Source organism: Paracoccidioides lutzii (genome assembly GCF_000150705.2).
Source record: "Paracoccidioides lutzii Pb01 unplaced genomic scaffold supercont2.13, whole genome shotgun sequence".
NCBI classification, from domain to species: Eukaryota; Fungi; Ascomycota; class Eurotiomycetes; order Onygenales; family Ajellomycetaceae; genus Paracoccidioides; species Paracoccidioides lutzii.
This window is the reverse complement of record NW_015440959.1, coordinates 42,716-62,825: the sequence shown is the minus strand read 5'-3', so window position 1 is coordinate 62,825 and position 20,110 is coordinate 42,716. Positions and strand designations below refer to the sequence as shown.

Here is a 20,110-nt window from a genome sequence, read left to right as displayed (position 1 = left end):
CGACTGCTCACTGGAGTGAGTGTTTTGAATGATCTGGATTTTTAATTTAAATGGAATGTATACTACATCACTTCTATAAGTAATTTCCCGTTTATTCTCTAGTTTAGAGCCAGCAGCAGTCAAGAGGGAGTTTGTTTTGTCGACGTTCCTCCTGCGGACTGCCGGCCTCACCAGCACGTGACTCATAGGTATCTCGTGTTGTCCAGCTCTCTCTATTAACCAACTACTTATACAGAATCTTGAGCAAATTGTAGTGCTTGATCCAAAAACAATAGGCACAATAGCTGAATAAAGTAAAATAAATATAAAAATAAATAGGTCGTTGAGCGGTTTATCCGGGGAAATCTTTAACTGCACGCGGAATTATCCAATTCCCGCCACATGCCACAATGAACCTCGGACCTAACAATGCCAACTCGGAGCAAACCAAAAAAAAAAAGTTCCTTATACATCACACGATGCAGAGAAATTTGAATATAACATAGTGGATCCACTCGGATTTCCCAAAAATGGGGATGTATACATATTTCCCAGACCAGTTAACTATAAAAAAGGAAAAATATATATAGTTCTACGTCAACTTGCAAATATGGATGGCAGGTTTAGACAAACGCTCCACAGCTGTCGATAAGTCCAAAATTGCCTATTGATTAGGCAATGAAGATGTTTGTCTATTGTCGGGTGAATTTAGAAATAGTAGCTACCGATATCAGATAAATATAAACACAGGTCGCATCGTATACAAAAGGAACATTTAGGAAAAACCGTCTTTCAAAAACACCGTCAAACTCCGTAATACCAAGATTTTATCCGTGTCATATGTATTCACCATGAAATCTCAACCGAAAGGGTGAAACAAGATAGTCAAAAATTAATTAAGAATTATATATACATATATCAGCTTCCAATCCCAAAGGCTCCCATCCACGTCAGTTCCTCTCGCTGAGTCTGTAGCGATCGACAAACAGCTTCCTCGTACGCAATCGTGTTACGTTCGTTCTCACGTCTTGCAGCCTCCCTTTCCTCTCGATAAATCTCTGCTTCATAGTTCCAGTCGCGGCCAGGCTTATCTGAAAACCGCAGCCGACCAATCCGGTCCCCCGTCCATATGAGGAGCTCATCGTCAAGCACATCATTATATCCGGTCGGTAGGATTTTGCGAACGATATCTGAACCACCAATCTCATGTTCGCCAGGCCAGTATTCTAAATCAAAAGTGTTCAATCTATGCGGAGCCAGCGGAGCTCGTCGACGTTTGCGAGAGATGGCATCCATGCTCAAGTTCCATCGTCGTACTTCGGTTCGACCATCTCGTTCCACCCATTTTATATTCCCGTTGGCATCAGTGAAGACAATTCGGGTCCCATGGGTCGCCACGGACAAAAGCTTTGAGCCTGAGGCACTCTGTCGATTCTGACAGATTGCCTCCTTTACAAGCATCGGACGCCTCTGGCTCCCGTAGTCTCCGGAGTTGGCGGGCATGCTAGTCGAAAACAACTCAAGAGAGCCACGTCCCTTGTATTCGCCACATGCAACTATAGTGTGGTTACCTCGTAGCTGGGGCCGGCTGGATGCGTATGGTTGAGGACACATCGGGAGGGCAGCTAAGCTACTTATACTTGACCCCGAATGTGCAATACTTAGAACACCTGACAAGTTGCGCCTGTCGTACAGTAGAATCGCAGAAAAACGTCCGGCAATGGCGAATGAGTTTATATTTGGTAGAGGAGAGTGTAATATAGAGAGAGGAATGGGTTGGAGCAAAGATACGTATCTGTCATTGTCTGGAGCTACGGGGCTGCATATCCTAGAGTCTAGTGAGCGGATCCTAGGGTCATAGAGGTGAAGGCTCCGCGTCGTTCCCACTGTTAGCGGCGCCGAATACTCTTCAGTTTCCTGAGAAAGGGCAAATATCGACCAAGGGAATTTCTTCTGCGAGATCACTTGCAGGGTGGACAGATCAACCTCGTTTAAGATGTGCCCTACGGCGATATAAGCAGTTTGCCGGAATGAATCGACGCTAACACACTCCCCGACCCCGATAAAATCGATTATAGGCGCGTTTGAGGATGAGAACGTAGCCCTGCTTCGCATCATATCTGTAGTAAGGATCCCAGGTGCGCTGGTCCCGATGATCCTTCCTCTTGAGTTTCGTTCACTTAAAGTCGAACGGTTAAGATCCCACAGGCATAACGTGCCGTCATCCAGAGGGCCAATTATCTTATCAGCACCCCCGTAACTGCGATCTTTCATCAGCCCCATTCCCTTGACTTCAGGTTTAATGATCCCTGCGTCTCCATTGTGATTACCAGCAGCATCCGGTTCCTGCAGCCAGTGAACTGAGATTGGAACATTCCGCGCGATGTACTCAGAATACCAGTCGATTTCCTCTCCACTGTAGGAAGAATCCCATTGGCTGATCCACTGGTCACGCCCCAATCTATTTTCAAGGAAAGATTCTGACCGATCGACAGTGCCGCTGCCCTGAGCCTGTGTCCGCACTATAACATCCAGGATGCCACCTTGGTTGTTGCTGTTTCTGCTGCTTCTGTTACCTTGTGAGCCGGGCACGGTTGCAGGGAAGAAGGAAGTAGCAGTTTCAGACCTTATGGCACCAAACAAAGATTTGTGGATTTGCAATCTGTTGCGAGCTGCCTCGTAGCAGTGCCGTCGCCAGATCGGATTGTCACGGCAGATGTCAAAGAGGCGGCGCGAGACAAGCTGGAGGTTCGCTAGCTCATTCGGTTCGACATCTAGTGTTGATGGGTCAGCTCCAAGGTTGATGAAGGGTCGGATATTCGGAAGGCTTACATTCAACTATCCGGGAGACAAGCTCTACTGGTAGCTTCTCCATGAATCAACGATATAGGTAATGTAGACGCAAGCAAGGGATGCATCGCAGATAAATTCACGTCCAAGTTCAATATATTCCATCACTTCAGCTCGGGTTTAAGATCACGTGTCGAATAAATATCTGGCCATTCTATGGATAAATATCTACTTTTAAGACGGATGAGCATAGAATTGACAGAAGATCAATCAATAAAGATAATTCAAAAATATTTGCCATTTTTATGATTATCGTTATCCATTCAATCACACAGATCATCAAGTTTTCATTCCAACACTCGCTCCCTGCACAATATATGCATTCAGCAACTAGGTATCTGGCTTAAATACGGCATCCTTGCACAAGACAGCCACTTTCTTAAAGAATCGCCTCCATTCCAATGGGTCACCTTTTATTTTTACAAATTCAACTTCCGCATGTCCATCTGCAATGCCTTCAATAATAATATTGCCATGGAGGGGGCACTTCCTGTCATCCTGAGTGCGTACCCGTATGAGTATCGAATCAGCATGCTCAGACGATGTCGGGGATGCCGGCACGTGCAGGACTTGTAGCGCTTCGCAGACACGCGGAACTAGCAGGCTGAGCGGCCATGCTGAGGCAAAGCGAGTAAGGCGAGATGCAGGGACAATATCCTGGAATTTCTGTGCATTTTGAGTTCGACTGAGAGGGACGGATGGGTTTGCAGAAAACTGAGACATGGATGGATCCTCAGATAGGCGTTCGGTGAGTAGAATAACATGATCTGTATCCATTGGTTTTGGTTGGGAGAAGGTGCAATGTGAAGTGAGGCGAGGAGGCCCGTCCCAATCCAGGGTGTCCTCGACTGGGTTTTCTGGTTGGGTGGAAGAAAATTTAGGCTTCATATCCGACTCGGATCCATCTATATCCATGGCATCTGTGGCAGTGGTGGATGTAGGTTGCGAGGATAGGGTCAATGGATCTCTATTCAAATCAATATGAAGTGATTCAAACATGGTCGTGGCTAGATTGAGGGGATTTGCCAGCTTGCTCTCTGGAGACAAATAGGGATTCTGTCGTGTAAACCAAGGGTGTCTACGGACATCTTCCATGGAGAACCTGCTGGTGCTGTCGATCTTCATCATTCCTCGAAGCAGAGACAAAACAGCGGTTGGTAGGCGCTCCCAAAGCACATCCGACGGTTTAGAGTTTGTCTGCACATACTCAACAAACTCATAACTCTCATCCGTTGGGCTATCCCAGGGGGTATTCCCAACAAGGAGAACAAAGAGCACCACTCCACAGGACCAGATATCCACGAGGTCAGCTCTGTAGCCCCCGCCCTTTGACTTACCTCTGCTGCTGCACTTGACGACCTCCGGGGCGATGTAAGGGGGGCTGCCACACAACGTCGTGCTCAGTTTCGTCTCCCCCCGATATTCATACAACGTGGCTAATCCAAAATCAGCTACTTTCAAATTGCCATCCGCAGCGAGAAGAATGTTCTCGGGCTTGATATCTCGATGAGCAACACCCTTGGAATGCATGTATCCAACCGCATTAACTAGCTGGGAGAAATAGACATGCGCAATATCCTCCCCCACCCCTTCATCCGCCTCGATCTTGTCGAACAGATCGCCCCCCTCCGCTAATTCCATTGCTATCCAGCGCCAACAGTCATCCTCGCCCGTTTCGTGAAAATAGATGATGTTATTATGCCGTCCAATGTGTTTATGCAATGCCACTTCCATCTGCAGCTGTTTACTAGTGATGCGCCCATGTCGAGCTGCGTAATCCTTGTGGATAAATTTTACTGCAAATACAGGCGTGTCGCTTTGTAGCGGACAGGCCCTTTTGATACTGCGAGCGGGGAAAAGCACGGAAGACGTCAGCTTTGTATGTTGTTATTATTATCCAGTCGTAAACAGTGCGGAGAATATGACATATCAATATACCATGCGTATGCGCCCTGTCCGATTGTTTTCGACACTATCCGGAATGGCAGGTCATTGGGGAGCGGGGCGAGTTGAGAGTGCTTCATGGGAACGAGTTTCAGAAGCTAGCTAGTATCACCCCCCCAAAAAAAAATAAAAATAAAAATAAAAAAAAGGACTGCTTAGAGAGACCACCAGGAAGATCAGACCACCCATCAAGAAAGAATTGGGGTAGACAAGTCAGATGTTGGTGCGGCACAGCATGCTCCGTTAATTTTTTTTTTTTTTTTTTCGTTCCCAACTATCGGGAGGGTACAGCAAAATCGGAAAATTCGAAGTCTCAACAGCTTCTAGATACCGGGACAGCTGCTTGGATGTCGGTCAAGGATGGACAAAATAGTGTTTCAAATGCGCCGTGATGGGAGACGCGCCCGTGGCCAGAGTCGCTAGATGGTGACCCTTTGACATGAATGATTTTGTGGGATGGTTGACTCTTCATTGGTTGGAGGAAGAAGCTAGCTAATTTCTAAATACACTAATCACGTGTGGAGGAGCAGCCGCTGGGCAACTTATGCCCAGCGGATTTGCATCCTCTCGTGTCTTGCTGTCAACTGTGGGTCGTTTTAGTGGAGGATTGCTGGCCAACCGCATCTTGGGTCTGTTGGTTGCCCGGGTAAACAAAAACACATGGATCAATTTCATTCAGAACCAAGCACTTTGGCACACTCGAACAACACTTTCTTCCGCTCCCCAAGTGCATCGGTCATGCCAACAATCCTTCGTCTTTTTGCCTCCTGTTCCCTTTCTTTTGGACCATAAGGCGACCGTCAGCTCTGTCAGAGCAGCAATTCAAAATCCCGGTTCTGCCCCCGCCACCCAGCTGAGCTCTGTGCTACTACTCAATTCCGATAGCAAACCTAATCCCAACTGCTACATAAGAGCCATTCTTTGTATTTCCCTCGTTTGCTACCACTGTCGTTCTTGTTTTTAGAACAAGGGCTTTCAAGCTACAGAACTATGGATTACAACATGGAAGACACCCAAAACTCCGGTCCAGATTCTGCCACAACGCTGGAGACGTCGAAATTGGGTATTGGACCTGGGAGTACAGACACCCAAAATGTTTCCAAACGGTGCGTTCTAGCTATATTTACAAGGGGACAAAATTCTTCTTTTCCATAAGCTCCCGGATGGTATAGTCAGAACAAGGCTAACCCAAGGCGATACCATTTTGTGTTGTTTTTTGGCACTAAACCAGCGACCAAAGCAAACCACCTCTACCACTACCTCACCGTACATTTCATCTCTTAGCTAACAGTGTTGGTTCTGTGATTTATATAGGCTACAGAGCGAGTTGATGCAGCTGATGATGTCTCCTTCGCCGGGTATATCTGCTTTCCCCGACGCGGATGGCAACCTACTCTCCTGGACGGCGACAATCAGTGGCCCAACCGAAACACCCTATGAAGGCCTCACATTCAAGCTCTCGTTTGCTTTTCCTACCAACTATCCCTATGCACCTCCTACAGTCCTCTTCAAAACCCCCATCTACCATCCGAACGTCGATTTCTCCGGACGCATCTGTCTCGACATCCTGAAGGATAAGTGGAGTGCGGTCTACAACGTGCAGAGTGTGCTGTTGAGTTTGCAGAGTTTGCTCGGGGAACCAAATAAGTCGGTTTTTACCTCTTTATCACTTCTCTCTACTTTTCTTTTGTGATTTCTTGCAAATGGATATTTGCTGACGATTGTTGTTTGCCTGCATGTAGTGCAAGCCCTCTCAACGGTCAAGCTGCAGAATTGTGGGATAACAACCCGGAGGAATATAAACGTCATGTTCTCGCGCGCCATCGCGAAATTGAAGCCGGTGAATAGATATCGGGGCCTCCCTGTCTATTATCAACAGTTTATGAGGGCCAACAATGATCACCGTGCGTAGTTTTCTTTTAGGTTGGCTTTTGACGGACCGCAGGTGCTCGTAAATAGGGTGATGCGTAACTTCCCCTGCGGTTTTTCTCCTCCACCATTTCGAAGCATGGAGTTGGCAAGGTCTGTTTTTGGTTATCGGCTGGCTTATTGTGGCTTGGATGGAATTCGACTTTGTTTCTTGGGAGGATGGTGAATAATTGTGGTCGTGTCTCAGGCTGTCTCCTTCACGTTCTTCTGTCTGGGCCCTTGGAGAAGAGGTTCCGCTTTCAATTCTGCTACATGATGATGATACCTATGCATATTGCTTTTTTCTACCCTTTTCCTTCTTTCTTTTCTTGCGGGACAGGGAGTTGGGATCCCAGTGACTTTCTTAACCCTCCATCCTATCGTTGGATTTTCTATGGATTGCTCTTGATTGGAAAACAGAAAATTCATTTCTCAAGTTTGTGAAAAAAAAAACCTACAAATTCATGTCCATATTTGACTTAGTCTTAGCTGAAAGTCTCTTGTCTGATATATCATTATTTGTGTTGATGCTGCTTGATTCTGTGATTGTTGCCATTAGACCATGTTTCCACTCCTCCTCAATTTGACGGATACCTATACAGAGCAACATTACATTTATGTAGCAGGGGTTGCTTAACAAAACATTCGGACGATAGATGCGACTAGAGATATTATTGTAGATACCATGCTACAGCTCTGGTAGAGAAAGGAAAATACCCCTCAAGGGCAGGGTGTAGATTTAAGACAGGCCAAGGGATGGAAATCGAACGAGAAACGCCCCCTTGAATTCGCCCCATCGTTACCACGCATAAACCACCTCAGAATGCAGGATTTCGATCGCTGCTATCTCTATTTCCCTCTGTCTCGACTCACCAACCCGCCTGGAATTTGTCAAGAAAATATTCATAATGAGACACGACGCTTCCATGGCAACAAATTAGTTACTGAAGTCTCTCTTCAAGCCAGGACTCAACATGGCAATTCACGGTTAAATATATGCTAGGTACATTGCCACGGTCCGTGAAGGAACTGATGCTCTCCATTTTGCTTCTTGGGATGTTAGATCCAACTTTTTGCCCGATTGATTGATTACAATCCATGCCCCCTTTTACTTTTCTCTTTTTGGCGACATGGATTGGCCCTTTCGGCCTCGACGATCTGTGAATGTTTTTGCTGGAGCTGGATTTACTATTTATCATTGGATGTCTACAGCTGAGGGTGGGGTGAATGCATGGAGGGATAAAGACTGCATTCCTGGATTTACAGAATGAATGATGAATTTTCTTTACATTGAAAAAGCCCAGTATCTTGTCTTTTTCTTCATCGTTTTCTCTCTCTCTTCTTGATCCAAGTATAAGTCATTCAGAAGAGAAATGATTCAGCACACACTACAATCTAGCCACAGTATTTCATATGTAGTCAGTTACTCTTCAAATTAATTCGAATTAATACTGTCTGACTGCATGAACTCATTACACTGTTTTCTTTTACAATTACAGTTTTTTGAAGTCTTCCTTCATGCACCTCTCAATTGACAAACTACTTCTGATAGCAGTGGAGGATGTTGAGATACATGTCAAACTAATCCTGTGAAAATACTGGTAATATGTATTTATTCAGATATCATGATCACAATTCCAGGTCACATCTCAACAATGACTTTTGAGGTTCAAAAAAAGCCGTGATCCAGTCTGTGAGGAATCAAATAGGAAGCAGAAATGCCCCTACATAATTACACAATGTTATTCACCCACGATGCATACCTATGCAGTTTATTATGCGTGCGTAGCATTAGATTGTTTGTCGAGCTGTTGGACCATTCTGTCACATGATCTACATTCCATTGTGCAAGTCATTCTCGTAGTTTTCCATTGTTCTGTTTCCCCTAATACTTACCCGGCGATCCCTTTAGGAGATCTTGGTTCTGCATATTCTATATTGGATAGCAATATCCACCTCCTCCCCCACGTTATAAAACAAATGAAAATAAAAATAAAAATAAAAAAAAGTAATTAACGATAAAGATATTGAGTAGAGCGCCAACCATTTCTAGTTTGAAAGTGAAATCTGGGCTGAATTTCATCCGTTTTTATGTGGAACAAGGAGGAGTCTTGAAGTTGTTGATTTAGGCTTCCTGCCATGCCCCCGCTAAAGTTAGAGTGGCTCCAAAACTGTGGATCGCGAGATCGAGCAGCACGCTGAGATGCCAAGGTTCATAACTCAACTCAGGTTTTAACCTACAGCATCGTCTCTGGCATCTTTGCTCTCTGTTCTGGCAGTTGGGTATGTGAACGGTAATACTTTATGGTGCTTGTAAAGGCAAACTTGGAATGATACTAAAATGGTTAATTAAAGTGATTTCCCAGGTTGCTTTTTTATGAGTGACAAGCAAAGAACGCCCTTAGATCATAACACACGCAGATGTTCAAAATCATTCATCACCATGCAGACACCATGGACATAGATATATGAATATCCGGAGCAGCGCTGGCTGGGTTTGAATAAGAGCAATCTGTACGGAGGATATATAGTTAGAACGAAAAGGGAACAAAAACGACAAGGGTATTAGCCAAATAGACCACTAAAGATTTCGTCGGACGTTTTGCCATAATTGCGCCCATAAGCAAAGAATAAACCTCATAGAAAAGGTCTTCATTGAGCAGTGCCATGATTAGCGAACTGTGCTTGGTTCGTAACGAGAAGACCGGCAATACTCGCGCTGCTAAATGTGCTCAGCGCGCCTGTTAACATGGCACTCATGGCAACGCGGGTCACGTCTCCGCTTCGTCCAGGCGCAAGCTGCGAGAGAACACCGATTTGGTTACCCAGGGATCCGATGTTTGCGAAACCGCACAGGGCGTAGGTGGCGATAAGACGTGAGCGAGGGGTGAGGTCAGCGTAGTATACATTGTTCTGCAACTGGTCGTAGGCGACGAATTCATTCTGTATGCGTAATTTGGTTAGCGATCAGGATAATCATATACGATAATAACTTGTTCTAAGAAAAAGAGAGAGAGAAAGAGAAAGGGGGCGAAGGACGCGCTTCCGGAGTGTTGTCCTTACAGTAATTAGCTTCAACCCGATTAGCTTTGCGACTTTATAAATATCTTCATTGACGCGGGATACTCCGAGCAAGAAAGAGATCGGATAACATAAATAGCCCATGATCATCTGGAGGGTTAGAGGAGGATCGTTGATATTGAGGTAATGGCCCCACCAGGTTAGGAGACCATTGACCAAACCAACCAGGGAGATGATACAGAGAAGGGTAGCCATAATCACAGCTCCAATTTTCAGACCTAGCCATGCACCGTTCGCAAATGCGTGTAGTGCGTTGGAGGCACGATGTTCGTCGTCATCAGGGATGACCACACGACCGGCAGTCAACGTTTCCTCGGTTTCGGGATATCTCATTTTAGAAACCGCCAGGGAGGCAGGGATGCTCATCACACAGGACGATATTAGGGCTTGAGGGTTTACACCGATACCGATGTAAGCAATGAGAACGCTTCCGGCAATTGTGGCAAACCCCGAACACATAATTTGGTGAATTTCAGCCATCGTTAGGTGATTAATAAATGGGCGAATCAACATGGCAGACTCCCCTTGGCCGATGAAGGGAGACGCAGCTGCCACAACAGCTTCCGCGCCAGATACTCGCATGGACCAGAAGAAAAATGTGGCAAACTTGCCGATGAACCACTGAATAAATCCGATGTAATAGAGCAGCTGTACCAGGGAGACGAAGAAAATGATAGCAGGGATAACAGTGACCAGGAACCAATGGATGTTTTCCGTAACCGAAGCTGCTGTAAGAAACGCTGTTCCTTGACCTGCAAAACCAAGTAGTGCCGTCGCTAAGCTCGAGATGAAACTGAAGATATCATATCCAGCCTTGGTTCGCAAGACAAAAAGAGCCATGAGGAATTGCACCAACATGCCAACAAGGACGGTGCGCCATACTATCTTCTTGCGGTTGTTCGATGTAGCCCATAGTGTGAACATGAGCACCACCAGTCCAAAGAGGCTGACAGCGCGGTTTTCTCTGTTATTATCCGCGGATTCTTCAGAAGCGAAAGATCCAACCAGAAATATCGCAATCACCACTAGAGCGCCCAGTGGAGTCTTGAATTTGTCAGGGATAAAGGCAACGAATGGTGTCGCAGTATGGCGCCAAACCCAACGCAACGGCCTGGTAACGATAGAGATAGGGACGTAGAAAAAGAGCAACCGTAGGGATATTGCCAGGTAGACTAGGAAAGGCACCACCCATCCCAGCTCCTTGCGACGAAGAATCAGACCAGCAATCCACCAGCTAGGTTTGATTGGATGCTTTGTTACTAAGGCCCAACAGAGAGCGATATCGAACTCCCATATATGAATGGAAAGTCATGTGCATAATAATAGGAATAGAGCACTCACCCAGTAAACAAGATCCATAGCGCAGCATGGATCGCCATGATAACTTGAGGTCTGTACCGTATCCAGATGTGGCTGAATATGTTCTTCTTCTCTTCATCTACCTCTACCTGCCCTGCCTCAATATCCTCAGTTGGATTCATGTCTGACGGGTTCTGGCTGCCATGATCCAGAGGACTCGGTTCCGGAATGTTGGATTCATCAAAGCCCTTGGTGTAAACGACTTCGTCCTCGCAGCTCTTCTCTGAGAGTGTGGAATGGTGACGGTGCGGATGGCGGTGCTGGTGAGCGGGGTCGAGTGCCGGATCTGGGGATCGCGACATCGAGATTTCTGTGGTCTGAGAAGCCATTGTGACGGTTGTTCAATGCTGGCGAAATTAAAGGTTCCTCCGGCCACGATGTGGAAATTGCAAATTCTATATTAGAATCGTGGGGTCGAGTTTTGTGGGCGCTGAGTCCTGAGGTTAAGTGGTTGCGGAGTAGCAAGCACAAACCTGATATTTGAGCGGATTTCAGCTTGTTTGGATGTACAGCAAATCTTGATAGTCAAAGAGGGTTCCAGTTGATTGTCCGTGTGCCACTCAAACAAAAACAAGTTCCCTCTTGTACTTCAAACTCAACCATAGGATGTTGAATCCAGTCAGGTAAACTATAGAACGACCATCATGGGCGAAGCTGAAGAGATGATAATCAATGATAATCAAGATTTCCACGCGATGGGGGAAATGAAAACGGACGGGGAAACGTCATATTCTTATGAAAAAGAGTCTTTTCTTTTGCTGTTCAAATTGCGTTAGGCGAATCCCGACATGTTGTGTGCCGCTCCATGCCGATCCCAACGGTCGATACAACCCTTCCTCCGCTGGTTGCCAAGGATCCTGGAAGGTTGTTTTTTTGGCCGGGAAAGCCTAAAGTTACTTCGACGGCCCTTGGGTCCGCCAGAGCCTAGAAAGCTTGAATGGCGGGGCAAGTCTCCTCGGTCGTTGTGGGCCAACGGCCTGGGTTTGTAGATAACTTACCTATAATTGTTAGTCATCCGCTGATTGGAAATAACATAGTTTAACTAAGCGAGTAAGTTAATAGACAAAGTTGTACTAAAGTGAGTGTGCCGCTTCGGGCATGCCTAAGATATATTCAGCTTAAGCTCCGTGCTTCCAAGGCAATTCCTACCAATCACAACCTTCATAGGCCGCTTCAGGGATGGACCCCTCCAACAGGGTGGCGTTCCTAGGTATCGTGAGCCGGGAAGGGAAGCTGAATTTACTCCGGTAAGTTATCTTTCGCAGCAGCAACTGAGCACGGTGTCCTCAGGTTGCTGATATGATGACATTGAGAGCTGCAGTCAGAATATCAACGACTGTAGTTATTGTGATCTTTGTTAAAAGAGTGTTTGGGGAGATAGGAACAGCTCCGGATAACTTAACTATCCTTTGGATTAAGTTAGTTAACTAGTTAACTAGTTAATTAATAACTAACTGTTGTATACAGTTCTTGTCGTTCTCAACACATCTCCGATAGCCGCTGGGTGGGAACGCGCAAAGCAGAAACGGCGCAGGTTTAAATCCGCCTCCTCCTGCCATAATTTAACTTCCAACCTCCGTGCCCACGTAGGGGTCTTTCGGTGATATTATCGTAAATGCCATTGATACGGAATCCCTTGCTGCTCAAAATGCGCGACGCTTATTAGAAAGTGTCAGACGACACCCGGTAACTTTTCCATCCTTGATCCCGCACAATCTTATCCGCCCAACCCCAGGGTTTCTCGTCGGTAGCGGAATCCACTAAAATAATCAGGTTATACCCCGGTCATAATTATACCATTTAAATCTCTCAAGTATTGCGGAAATAATTCCCAAAGTGTGACTTTGCGTCTCAGAGTTTTGTCTAAAACCATCCTTGTTCGACATCAGCTCAAAACTGCCTGGATCTATTCCCCTGGATTTTCGAAGTATAGCTCGATGACATACAGAAATTCAGACCGAGGCTATGATTTCTCACAACCTGTCGGCTACTTCCATGCATGAAGCTGATATTAACCCCTGATTGCGCTGAAATCCCCAATTTCGCATGTGTCAAGTGGGGTACGGGGGGGATTCCTTACCTCTGGTGAAAGGTTCACAGAAGTTCACCACTGGTTGACTTTTTGAAGCATGAAGCTATTAAGTGTATCTCATGTGAAAAATTTTCGGATTGCATAACTTTCAGAAATCACTGGCCGGCAGTCATCATTACGCAGTAACTTTTCACCCAGGTATCTTATTGGTGCAGCAGTTGTTTTTATCTCGAGCTCATTTCGACGACTCCCTGCATTGACGACTCTTCTTGAGCATAAGCAAAAAATACAATTGAACCAATTGAAAATATCCAAATGTGTGTAGATTTCGGACCGTTTCTGAGTAGTAGATTGTCAAAAGATCATACAAGGAGAATATATTTCCTACCTATCGGAGTGTCCCCAATCGGTTACCAAATCAGCAAAGACACAAATGCAAAAGAGGTCAATCGCTGGTCCGGATGCTGCGGGTAAATGCCCAAAGACCTTCCGTGGTCTTAAGTGTGGGATGAAACCTCCATACACCTATTATCAACCGCGTAGGATTGTGCCATCGTCTCTCGTGCAAGAGCGAACCATACATAATTAAAATAAAATGCTTTTGCGGAGGCGGCATGATCCCTGGAATATCTCTGCCAAACTTCCGACGTTTTAAAGGTTCAGCATCGGCTGCCACAAACTCATTGGGAGCGAGATCTCAATCAGAGCAGCGCGTGGTAAAGATTGCTTCCCTCTCCCTGTATGCCAGAGGCGGAATCACTAACAATGTCTAATCCCGACACTACCCTTGTCTGGGGAAAGATGTGGAACTGAGCGTAGGGAACACAATCGGGTTGCGGTGCTCTAGGTGTATTGAGGAGAAGTTTGTAGGTAGAAGTGTCGGGAATGTATGATTAAATGAACCGGTTTTCCATAGATTCCCTAGGGGGTTGGTTGCTCCTTTTACATGTGAATTGTGAAATTCGTGTTGATTCCATGCGAATTGGGACGGTTGAATTCGTTGTTTTGTATGCTTCTGACATTCGGGGTTAACGCTGAAGATGTGCTGCCTGTTTTGAAATTATATTGATAGACCTATCAAGTAGTTAGGTAATGCCAGTAGATCCCATAGCTTGACCATCCCACTTCTATACAATGGGAACTAATTTCCCCCCCCCATATTTAGAAGGTATTTGCTCTGCCAATTTTCGACAACCAATGTGGAACGGCTGAGTTTAAAAACAATCCTTGCTGTGCACAACCATAGGAAATGGCATAGAAGGGAGGAAGAAGGCTATTTCAATTTGTATAAAAAGTGATTAGGTTATAGAGAGACTAATTGTCTCACAAGCAGCTCATACTCCCATGCACCTGCTTAGTTGGAATTGCAGATATTCTTCCGAATGGTGCGGTGGGGGACGAATATATTTACCTAGGGATCAAGATAGCTGATTAAAATAATTTTGTAATGGTGCAATTGGTAGCAATGGTTAGTATGGCACGAGTACAGATTTAGATAAAATGGCATTCGAATTTTTTTTTTTTTTTTTTTTTTTTTTTTTTTGGGTCTATATAAGTGGTAGACCGGGGGAAAATATGCCACGCTACGAGCAAGAAAACGCCGTACAACAGCATACTTCCAACACGCGTACATATACACTTTCTTGGACCAAAATTGTGTTTCGAAATAGAAACGACAAACTCACCAGTGGTAATCAGACGGAAAGCTCAGAAACTTTGCTCGGGTCGATCATTTTCTTATAAGGCTCCAACGCTTTCTGGACCTCTCCGTTCGGCCCACAGAATTTCTCAACCTGTTCAGGACATCTGCCAATGAAGTTCTTTGGATCCAATAACTGATCGACTTCCCCAGCTACAGGGGCAAAGAACTCTGATTTCTTGATTCTCTCAATCAGGTCGTTTGCTCCACCCTGGTTCTTGACTACATCGCTTGCTTGGTGTGACAGCACCCGGATTTCCTCATGGGCGTCCTGTCGCGATTTCCCAAGTGATACCATTTTCATAAGAATAGTCTCAGTTGCCATGAAGGGCAGTTCTGTCCTCTTGTCAGCGGTTTCTGGGTTCAAGATAAGTTGTGGAGTAAAAGCTATTATGTCATACCTTCCATCAACCGGCTGTGAATTCTGGCTGGGTATACAACAAGTCCAGATACCACATTATCCAATGTCATGAGAATGGAGTCAGCACTTAAAAACATCTCCGGGATATAAATACGGCGAATAGCACTATCATCAAGGGTACGCTCGAACCATTGCTGCGCATATGTATCCCCAGCATTTTTATTGAGGTTTGCCAGGTGGCGTCCCAGACTTGCAATACGTTCGCAACGCATAGGGTTACGCTTGTAAGCCATGGCAGAAGATCCAATTTGATCCTTCTCAAACGGTTCTTCCATTTCCTTCTGCGAAGCAAGATGTCTAATGTCGCCCGTAATTCTCTGAACCGTGGTTCCAAATGCAGAGAGAGCATTCGCAACACGCAGGTCGACCTTGCGGGTGTATGTTTGTGTAGAGATCGGGTAGCAAGAGGGAAATCCTGCTTTGGCGCAAATAATTTCATTCAATTTGTCAATCTTTGCCCGATCGTTTTGGAAAATCTCCATGAAACTAGCTTGAGTTCCGGTAGTTCCTTGAGCGCCACGGAATTTGAGATCCTTCCTTGTGCGCTGGATGTCTTCAAGGTCCATGAGGAGGTCTTGTACCCACTGAGCGGCACGACGACCGACAGTGATGAGCTGTGCGGGTTGGTAATGAGTATAGCCAAGAGTTGGCATATCCTTATATTCCAGGGCGAATTGAGACAGTTTGTGAATAACCACCGCAAGTTTGGGAAGAAGGACATCGAGACCGTCACGAATATTAATCAGGTCACCATTATCTGTGCAATAACAAGAGGTAGCTCCGAGATGAATGATTCCTGCAGCGGCTGGGGCGACTTGGCCAAAAGCCTGAGATAAATCCCGCATTAATACTCCGTAGTATTTTTATTATGTTGATTGTAAAGCGTAAGCACCGTATATCCACCGAATTAAAAGGGTAGGTGCTGCGAGAAATGCACATACGTAAACGTGGGCCATCACATCATGTCGACGCCGTTTTTCCTCCTCCGCGGAAACCTTGAAGCAATGATCCGTCATCACCACATTTGCCTTCATCTGGGCAATAGCTTCATCGGATATACTAATTCCTAACTCTTTTTCGGCCTCTGCAAGCCAAATCCACAATTTCCGCCATGTTGTTGCGCGGGTGCGGGCGGAGAAGATTGTTTTCATCTCCTTGCCTAATGTCGCAGATTAGATGGGTAAGAAACGTCATTAGCCTAAATTGAATGCCCACTTACTCGCATATCGCGAAGCCAGCGGGGTCTGATATGTGTCATTTTCAGACATTTCGAATTGGGGTGGGAATCGTTCGATTATGCGTTTTTAGCGGGGTGAATTTGAGAGCAAAAAATGTTTTGTTGTGCTTTTCAATTTCTTTATTCTGCCACTTTTGAGAGAAGGCGGTGTGGTGGCGTACCAGTCCCCTCTCAACCATCGGGACAAAACTGACGTTTTACACAGCGGATTGCACCATTACTCCCGATCTGTGGCATTTTGATTCCGCACGTAAACTGTCAATGCCTGTTACACTTATACGACTATCTCCGCAGAGGTCCTTCAAATATGCTATTCAGTGTGATTCGTTGACCTCATTTTCGTCTTGTTATCATCTGAGCAAGAAATGAACATCCCGTTCAAGCCTGATTGAAATTTCCGACAACGATATAGTTGCGATTGAATTTAATGAATGGATTGCCGTCACTGGTTTGTTTCTATTAATCAGGCCCATACAGATGGGCCCATTAGGTCGAGCTGGGCGTTTTTCTATGGCCAGGAATTTCTGAGGAACAACTCTTCCATCTTTAGATAAAATCCTATGAGGCCGATACATTATCATATGATGAGGCACTCAAGCTCTTGAGTGTCCCATAACTTCCTGTTTGTGATTCAGTATCTGTCAACTCACGAGATTACAAAGATCCATCCTCCCCTCATGGCGCGGCCGGGGAATCTGCTTGAATGTCATGGTAAGTATTGAAATTATGATGATGGTATTCAAACGAATGGATATCAGGTGAGCTGATCTTTGCGTTATCAGTAATCTTAAGGGCTCATGTCGAAATATGTGGAATGCTCAGACCAAGTTAAAAGGGCAAGCTTACTCAATATTATCATTGAAATAGCGCGATATGGATGTCTACTCTTGAAGGCGAGATTCCCGGTCTTCGTGCAGCACATCGGCCTATTTATTCGATCCTAAATTTGCATGATTGCTTTTGAAATAAACCAGCATTCATTTCACTGTAACGTCAAGAGGAAATAAATTGATCTGTGTTCTTGAATTCATCTATGGATTTCCTCCGTTTGTCGCCTTATTAGGGATAGATTCCAAGGCTCATCCCTTGTCCCTCAAATGTCACCGAAAGAGCTAGGTAAAGACTAAGTTAAACAGCCAAGAACTTCATAAGTATTCTAAGTTTGTATTACCTCGTTGTTATTTCGCTGTGATGGTGTTGGTTGATATCTCAAATCCTTCTCAAGTAGTTAACGCGATGGAGTTCGGGGTAAACTGATCGCGGGCCGATCCGTCTCGCATATGAACTCGCTGAACACCAAGCACTCGGCAAAATCTCCAGCCAATTAGGGTCTAAAAGTGGGGTAGCTGCTGAGCTGAATTAGTTCGCCGAGCTTATTTTTATCCTTGAGTTGAGAGTGCTTATTTCTTCTCCCAAAGGGCGATAATAAAAAAGAATCACTTTTCAACGGTGCAATTTTTCATTTACAAGATTGTTACAATTTCTAGATAAATCAGGTAACTGACTACCATGGCGCCATCCGTGATGCGAGAACTTCCTCCGTGTCCCGAATACTTCAACTTCACGCTTGATGTCGTTGAAAAATGGGCCGCCCAGTCGCCTTCGCTCCAAGCGATGCTTTGGGTCGACCAACATGGCAAAAGATCATTATCTCTTGATTTTGCATACTTTTCCCGTCAATCGCACCGCGTAGCTGAATTATTGACTAGGCTTGGAGCACGAAGAGGAGATCGGATGATCATCGTTCTCCCACGAGTTCCAGCCTGGTGAGTAACAAAATCAACCCTCCTAAGTGCTCACACGGGAGATTGCGGGCTGATAGATTTGTAGGTGGGAAATTGCAACCGCTGCTCTTCGCATTGGTGTCGTTGTCTGTCCATGTCCAGTGCTTGCTGTAGCGGAAGACATCAAGTATCGTGCGCAGGCATCTGGGGCGTCTATATTTGTCGGAGACAATGTCACCATCTCCAAGTTTAAGACTATCCAGTCCGGTTGCACCAAAATTCGAACAGTCTTGCAAGCAGCGGGGTCACCACTTGAGGATGTACTCCAATATCCTGTCGAGCTAGACCAGATACCAAGTAACTTTGTTTTTAGAGATTCTCTACCAAAAACTAAGTGGTCAGATCCATCAGTAATTTATTTTACGTCAGGTTTGTCAATCCACCGCTTGTTCTCTATGAAATCCTATGCAAGATATAAAGAGTCAAGGGGCTAAAGTTCCAAATCAGGTACAACGGGCATGCCAAAGATGGTTCTCCATAACCAAGTTTCATACCCTCTAGGTTAGATAATTGCTGTGCCAATTGCCGTTGGAATATAAAAACTCATCTGACTCTCTCTCACAAAAAGCACACGCCTTAACTGGCAGCTTGTGGCTAGGATTGGAACCTGGAAAGCTGTACTGGAATCTTTCAGAACAAGGTACGAATCCTCACGCAAAGGAATAAACTCCCTCAAAGGAGCCCGTTTTTCATGCCTTTTATAAAATACGGAATTTTCAGCTTACCACAATTCGATGTCTTAGGCTGGGCGAAGGCAGCTTGGTCATGGTTTGCTGCCTGGAACTGTGGTGCGGCCCTTTTTGTGCAAGACACTACGGGACCCTTCAACGCTGAAAGCACTCTCGATAATCTACACAACTACCCCATCACTACTCTCTGCTCCCCTCCCACTGCTTATCGTCAATTTGTGCTACCGTCAAGGCGCGACTATTTCTCTCAAAAACCTCCAATGGCGCTAGAGCAATGCGTCGGAGCAGGTGAACCGCTGAATGACGAGGTAATTCGAATCTGGAAAGAAATGAGTGGAATAGAAATTAGAGACGGGTATGGTCAGACGGAAACAACCCTTGTTTGCGCAAATTTGAAAGGGGCCAAGATTAAATACGGTTCCATGGGACTTCCTGTACCTGGTGTGCCTTTGACTGTCATCGATGAGCAAGGCGATGAATCACCACCGTTACAAGAAGGTGAAATTGCCATTGCAACTACGACCAGTTCTGGAGCCAAAACTATGAATGTCTTCTCTGGCTATCTAAATCCAGAGGGCGAAGTTACGTTGCCACAGCGAGAAGGGAAGGCCTGCTCCTACTACTTAACTGGAGATAGAGCTTATAAAGATGATGACGGTTATCTTTGGTTTGTCGGTCGATCGGATGATGTTATAAACTCATCTGGATACAGGATTGGTGAGTCTTGGTTCTTTGCAAAGGAACTCGTGGAGAGTCAGTGAGGTAAGGATTGATATTAATTGTGATTTGTCTTACAGGACCCTTTGAAATTGAATCCGTCCTCAAAAAGCACCCCGCCGTTGTTGAATCTGCCGTAGTTGCTTCCCCAGATCCTGAGCGTGGCGAGATTGTTAAAGCTTTTATTGTCTTGCAAGAAGATTTTAAATTTCTGGATCCGGAGTCCCTCATTGCTGAAATACAGGCGTTTTGTAAGAAGGAAACTGCCCCGTACAAGTATCCACGACGGATACAATTCGTAAAGCCTAGTTTCTTACCCAAGACAATCAGTGGGAAGATCAAGAGAGCAGAACTAAGGGCTTTGGAGAAGAAACGAGCAATGAAGTTCTCGAAGATATGACGATTGCTGG

General features: G+C 45.4%; 7 protein-coding genes across 7 annotated transcripts; 3 read left to right on the top strand and 4 right to left on the bottom strand.

The window, feature by feature from the left end:
* Nucleotides 1–897: 897 nt before the first annotated feature.
* PAAG_04979 (F-box domain-containing protein) lies at nt 898–2,854 on the bottom strand (the record flags this gene model as incomplete). The annotated part of the gene is made up of 2 exons (XM_002792797.2): nt 898–2,753; nt 2,812–2,854. The coding sequence occupies 2 exons, from the start codon at nt 2,852–2,854 to the stop codon at nt 898–900; spliced, it is 1,899 nt and encodes a 632-aa protein (XP_002792843.1).
* A 305-nt stretch (nt 2,855–3,159) lies between these two features.
* Nucleotides 3,160–4,853, bottom strand: PAAG_04978 (serine/threonine-protein kinase chk1; the record flags this gene model as incomplete). The annotated part of the gene is made up of 2 exons (XM_015845432.1): nt 3,160–4,672; nt 4,768–4,853. 2 exons carry the CDS (start codon nt 4,851–4,853, stop codon nt 3,160–3,162), a joined length of 1,599 nt encoding a protein of 532 aa, XP_015699658.1.
* Nucleotides 4,854–5,763: 910 nt separating this feature from the next.
* On the top strand, nt 5,764–6,621 carry PAAG_04977 (ubiquitin-conjugating enzyme; the record flags this gene model as incomplete). Its single annotated transcript, XM_015845431.1, has 3 exons — nt 5,764–5,879; nt 6,088–6,420; nt 6,516–6,621. 3 exons carry the CDS (start codon nt 5,764–5,766, stop codon nt 6,619–6,621), a joined length of 555 nt encoding a protein of 184 aa, XP_015699657.1.
* A 2,712-nt stretch (nt 6,622–9,333) lies between these two features.
* PAAG_04976 (inner membrane transport protein yeiJ) lies at nt 9,334–11,450 on the bottom strand (the record flags this gene model as incomplete). Its single annotated transcript, XM_002792794.2, has 3 exons — nt 9,334–9,624; nt 9,745–10,996; nt 11,104–11,450. 3 exons carry the CDS (start codon nt 11,448–11,450, stop codon nt 9,334–9,336), a joined length of 1,890 nt encoding a protein of 629 aa, XP_002792840.1.
* An 850-nt stretch (nt 11,451–12,300) lies between these two features.
* Nucleotides 12,301–12,885, top strand: PAAG_04975 (hypothetical protein; the record flags this gene model as incomplete). Its single annotated transcript, XM_015845430.1, has 3 exons — nt 12,301–12,368; nt 12,589–12,655; nt 12,712–12,885. The coding sequence occupies 3 exons, from the start codon at nt 12,301–12,303 to the stop codon at nt 12,883–12,885; spliced, it is 309 nt and encodes a 102-aa protein (XP_015699656.1).
* A 1,962-nt stretch (nt 12,886–14,847) lies between these two features.
* Nucleotides 14,848–16,541, bottom strand: PAAG_04974 (adenylosuccinate lyase; the record flags this gene model as incomplete). Its single annotated transcript, XM_002792792.2, has 4 exons — nt 14,848–15,188; nt 15,254–16,100; nt 16,215–16,432; nt 16,493–16,541. The coding sequence occupies 4 exons, from the start codon at nt 16,539–16,541 to the stop codon at nt 14,848–14,850; spliced, it is 1,455 nt and encodes a 484-aa protein (XP_002792838.1).
* Nucleotides 16,542–18,019: 1,478 nt separating this feature from the next.
* PAAG_04973 (acyl-coenzyme A synthetase ACSM5) lies at nt 18,020–20,100 on the top strand (the record flags this gene model as incomplete). The annotated part of the gene is made up of 6 exons (XM_002792791.1): nt 18,020–18,276; nt 18,341–18,663; nt 18,742–18,795; nt 18,863–18,934; nt 19,038–19,700; nt 19,781–20,100. The coding sequence occupies 6 exons, from the start codon at nt 18,020–18,022 to the stop codon at nt 20,098–20,100; spliced, it is 1,689 nt and encodes a 562-aa protein (XP_002792837.1).
* Between the last annotated feature and the right edge of the window lie 10 nt (nt 20,101–20,110).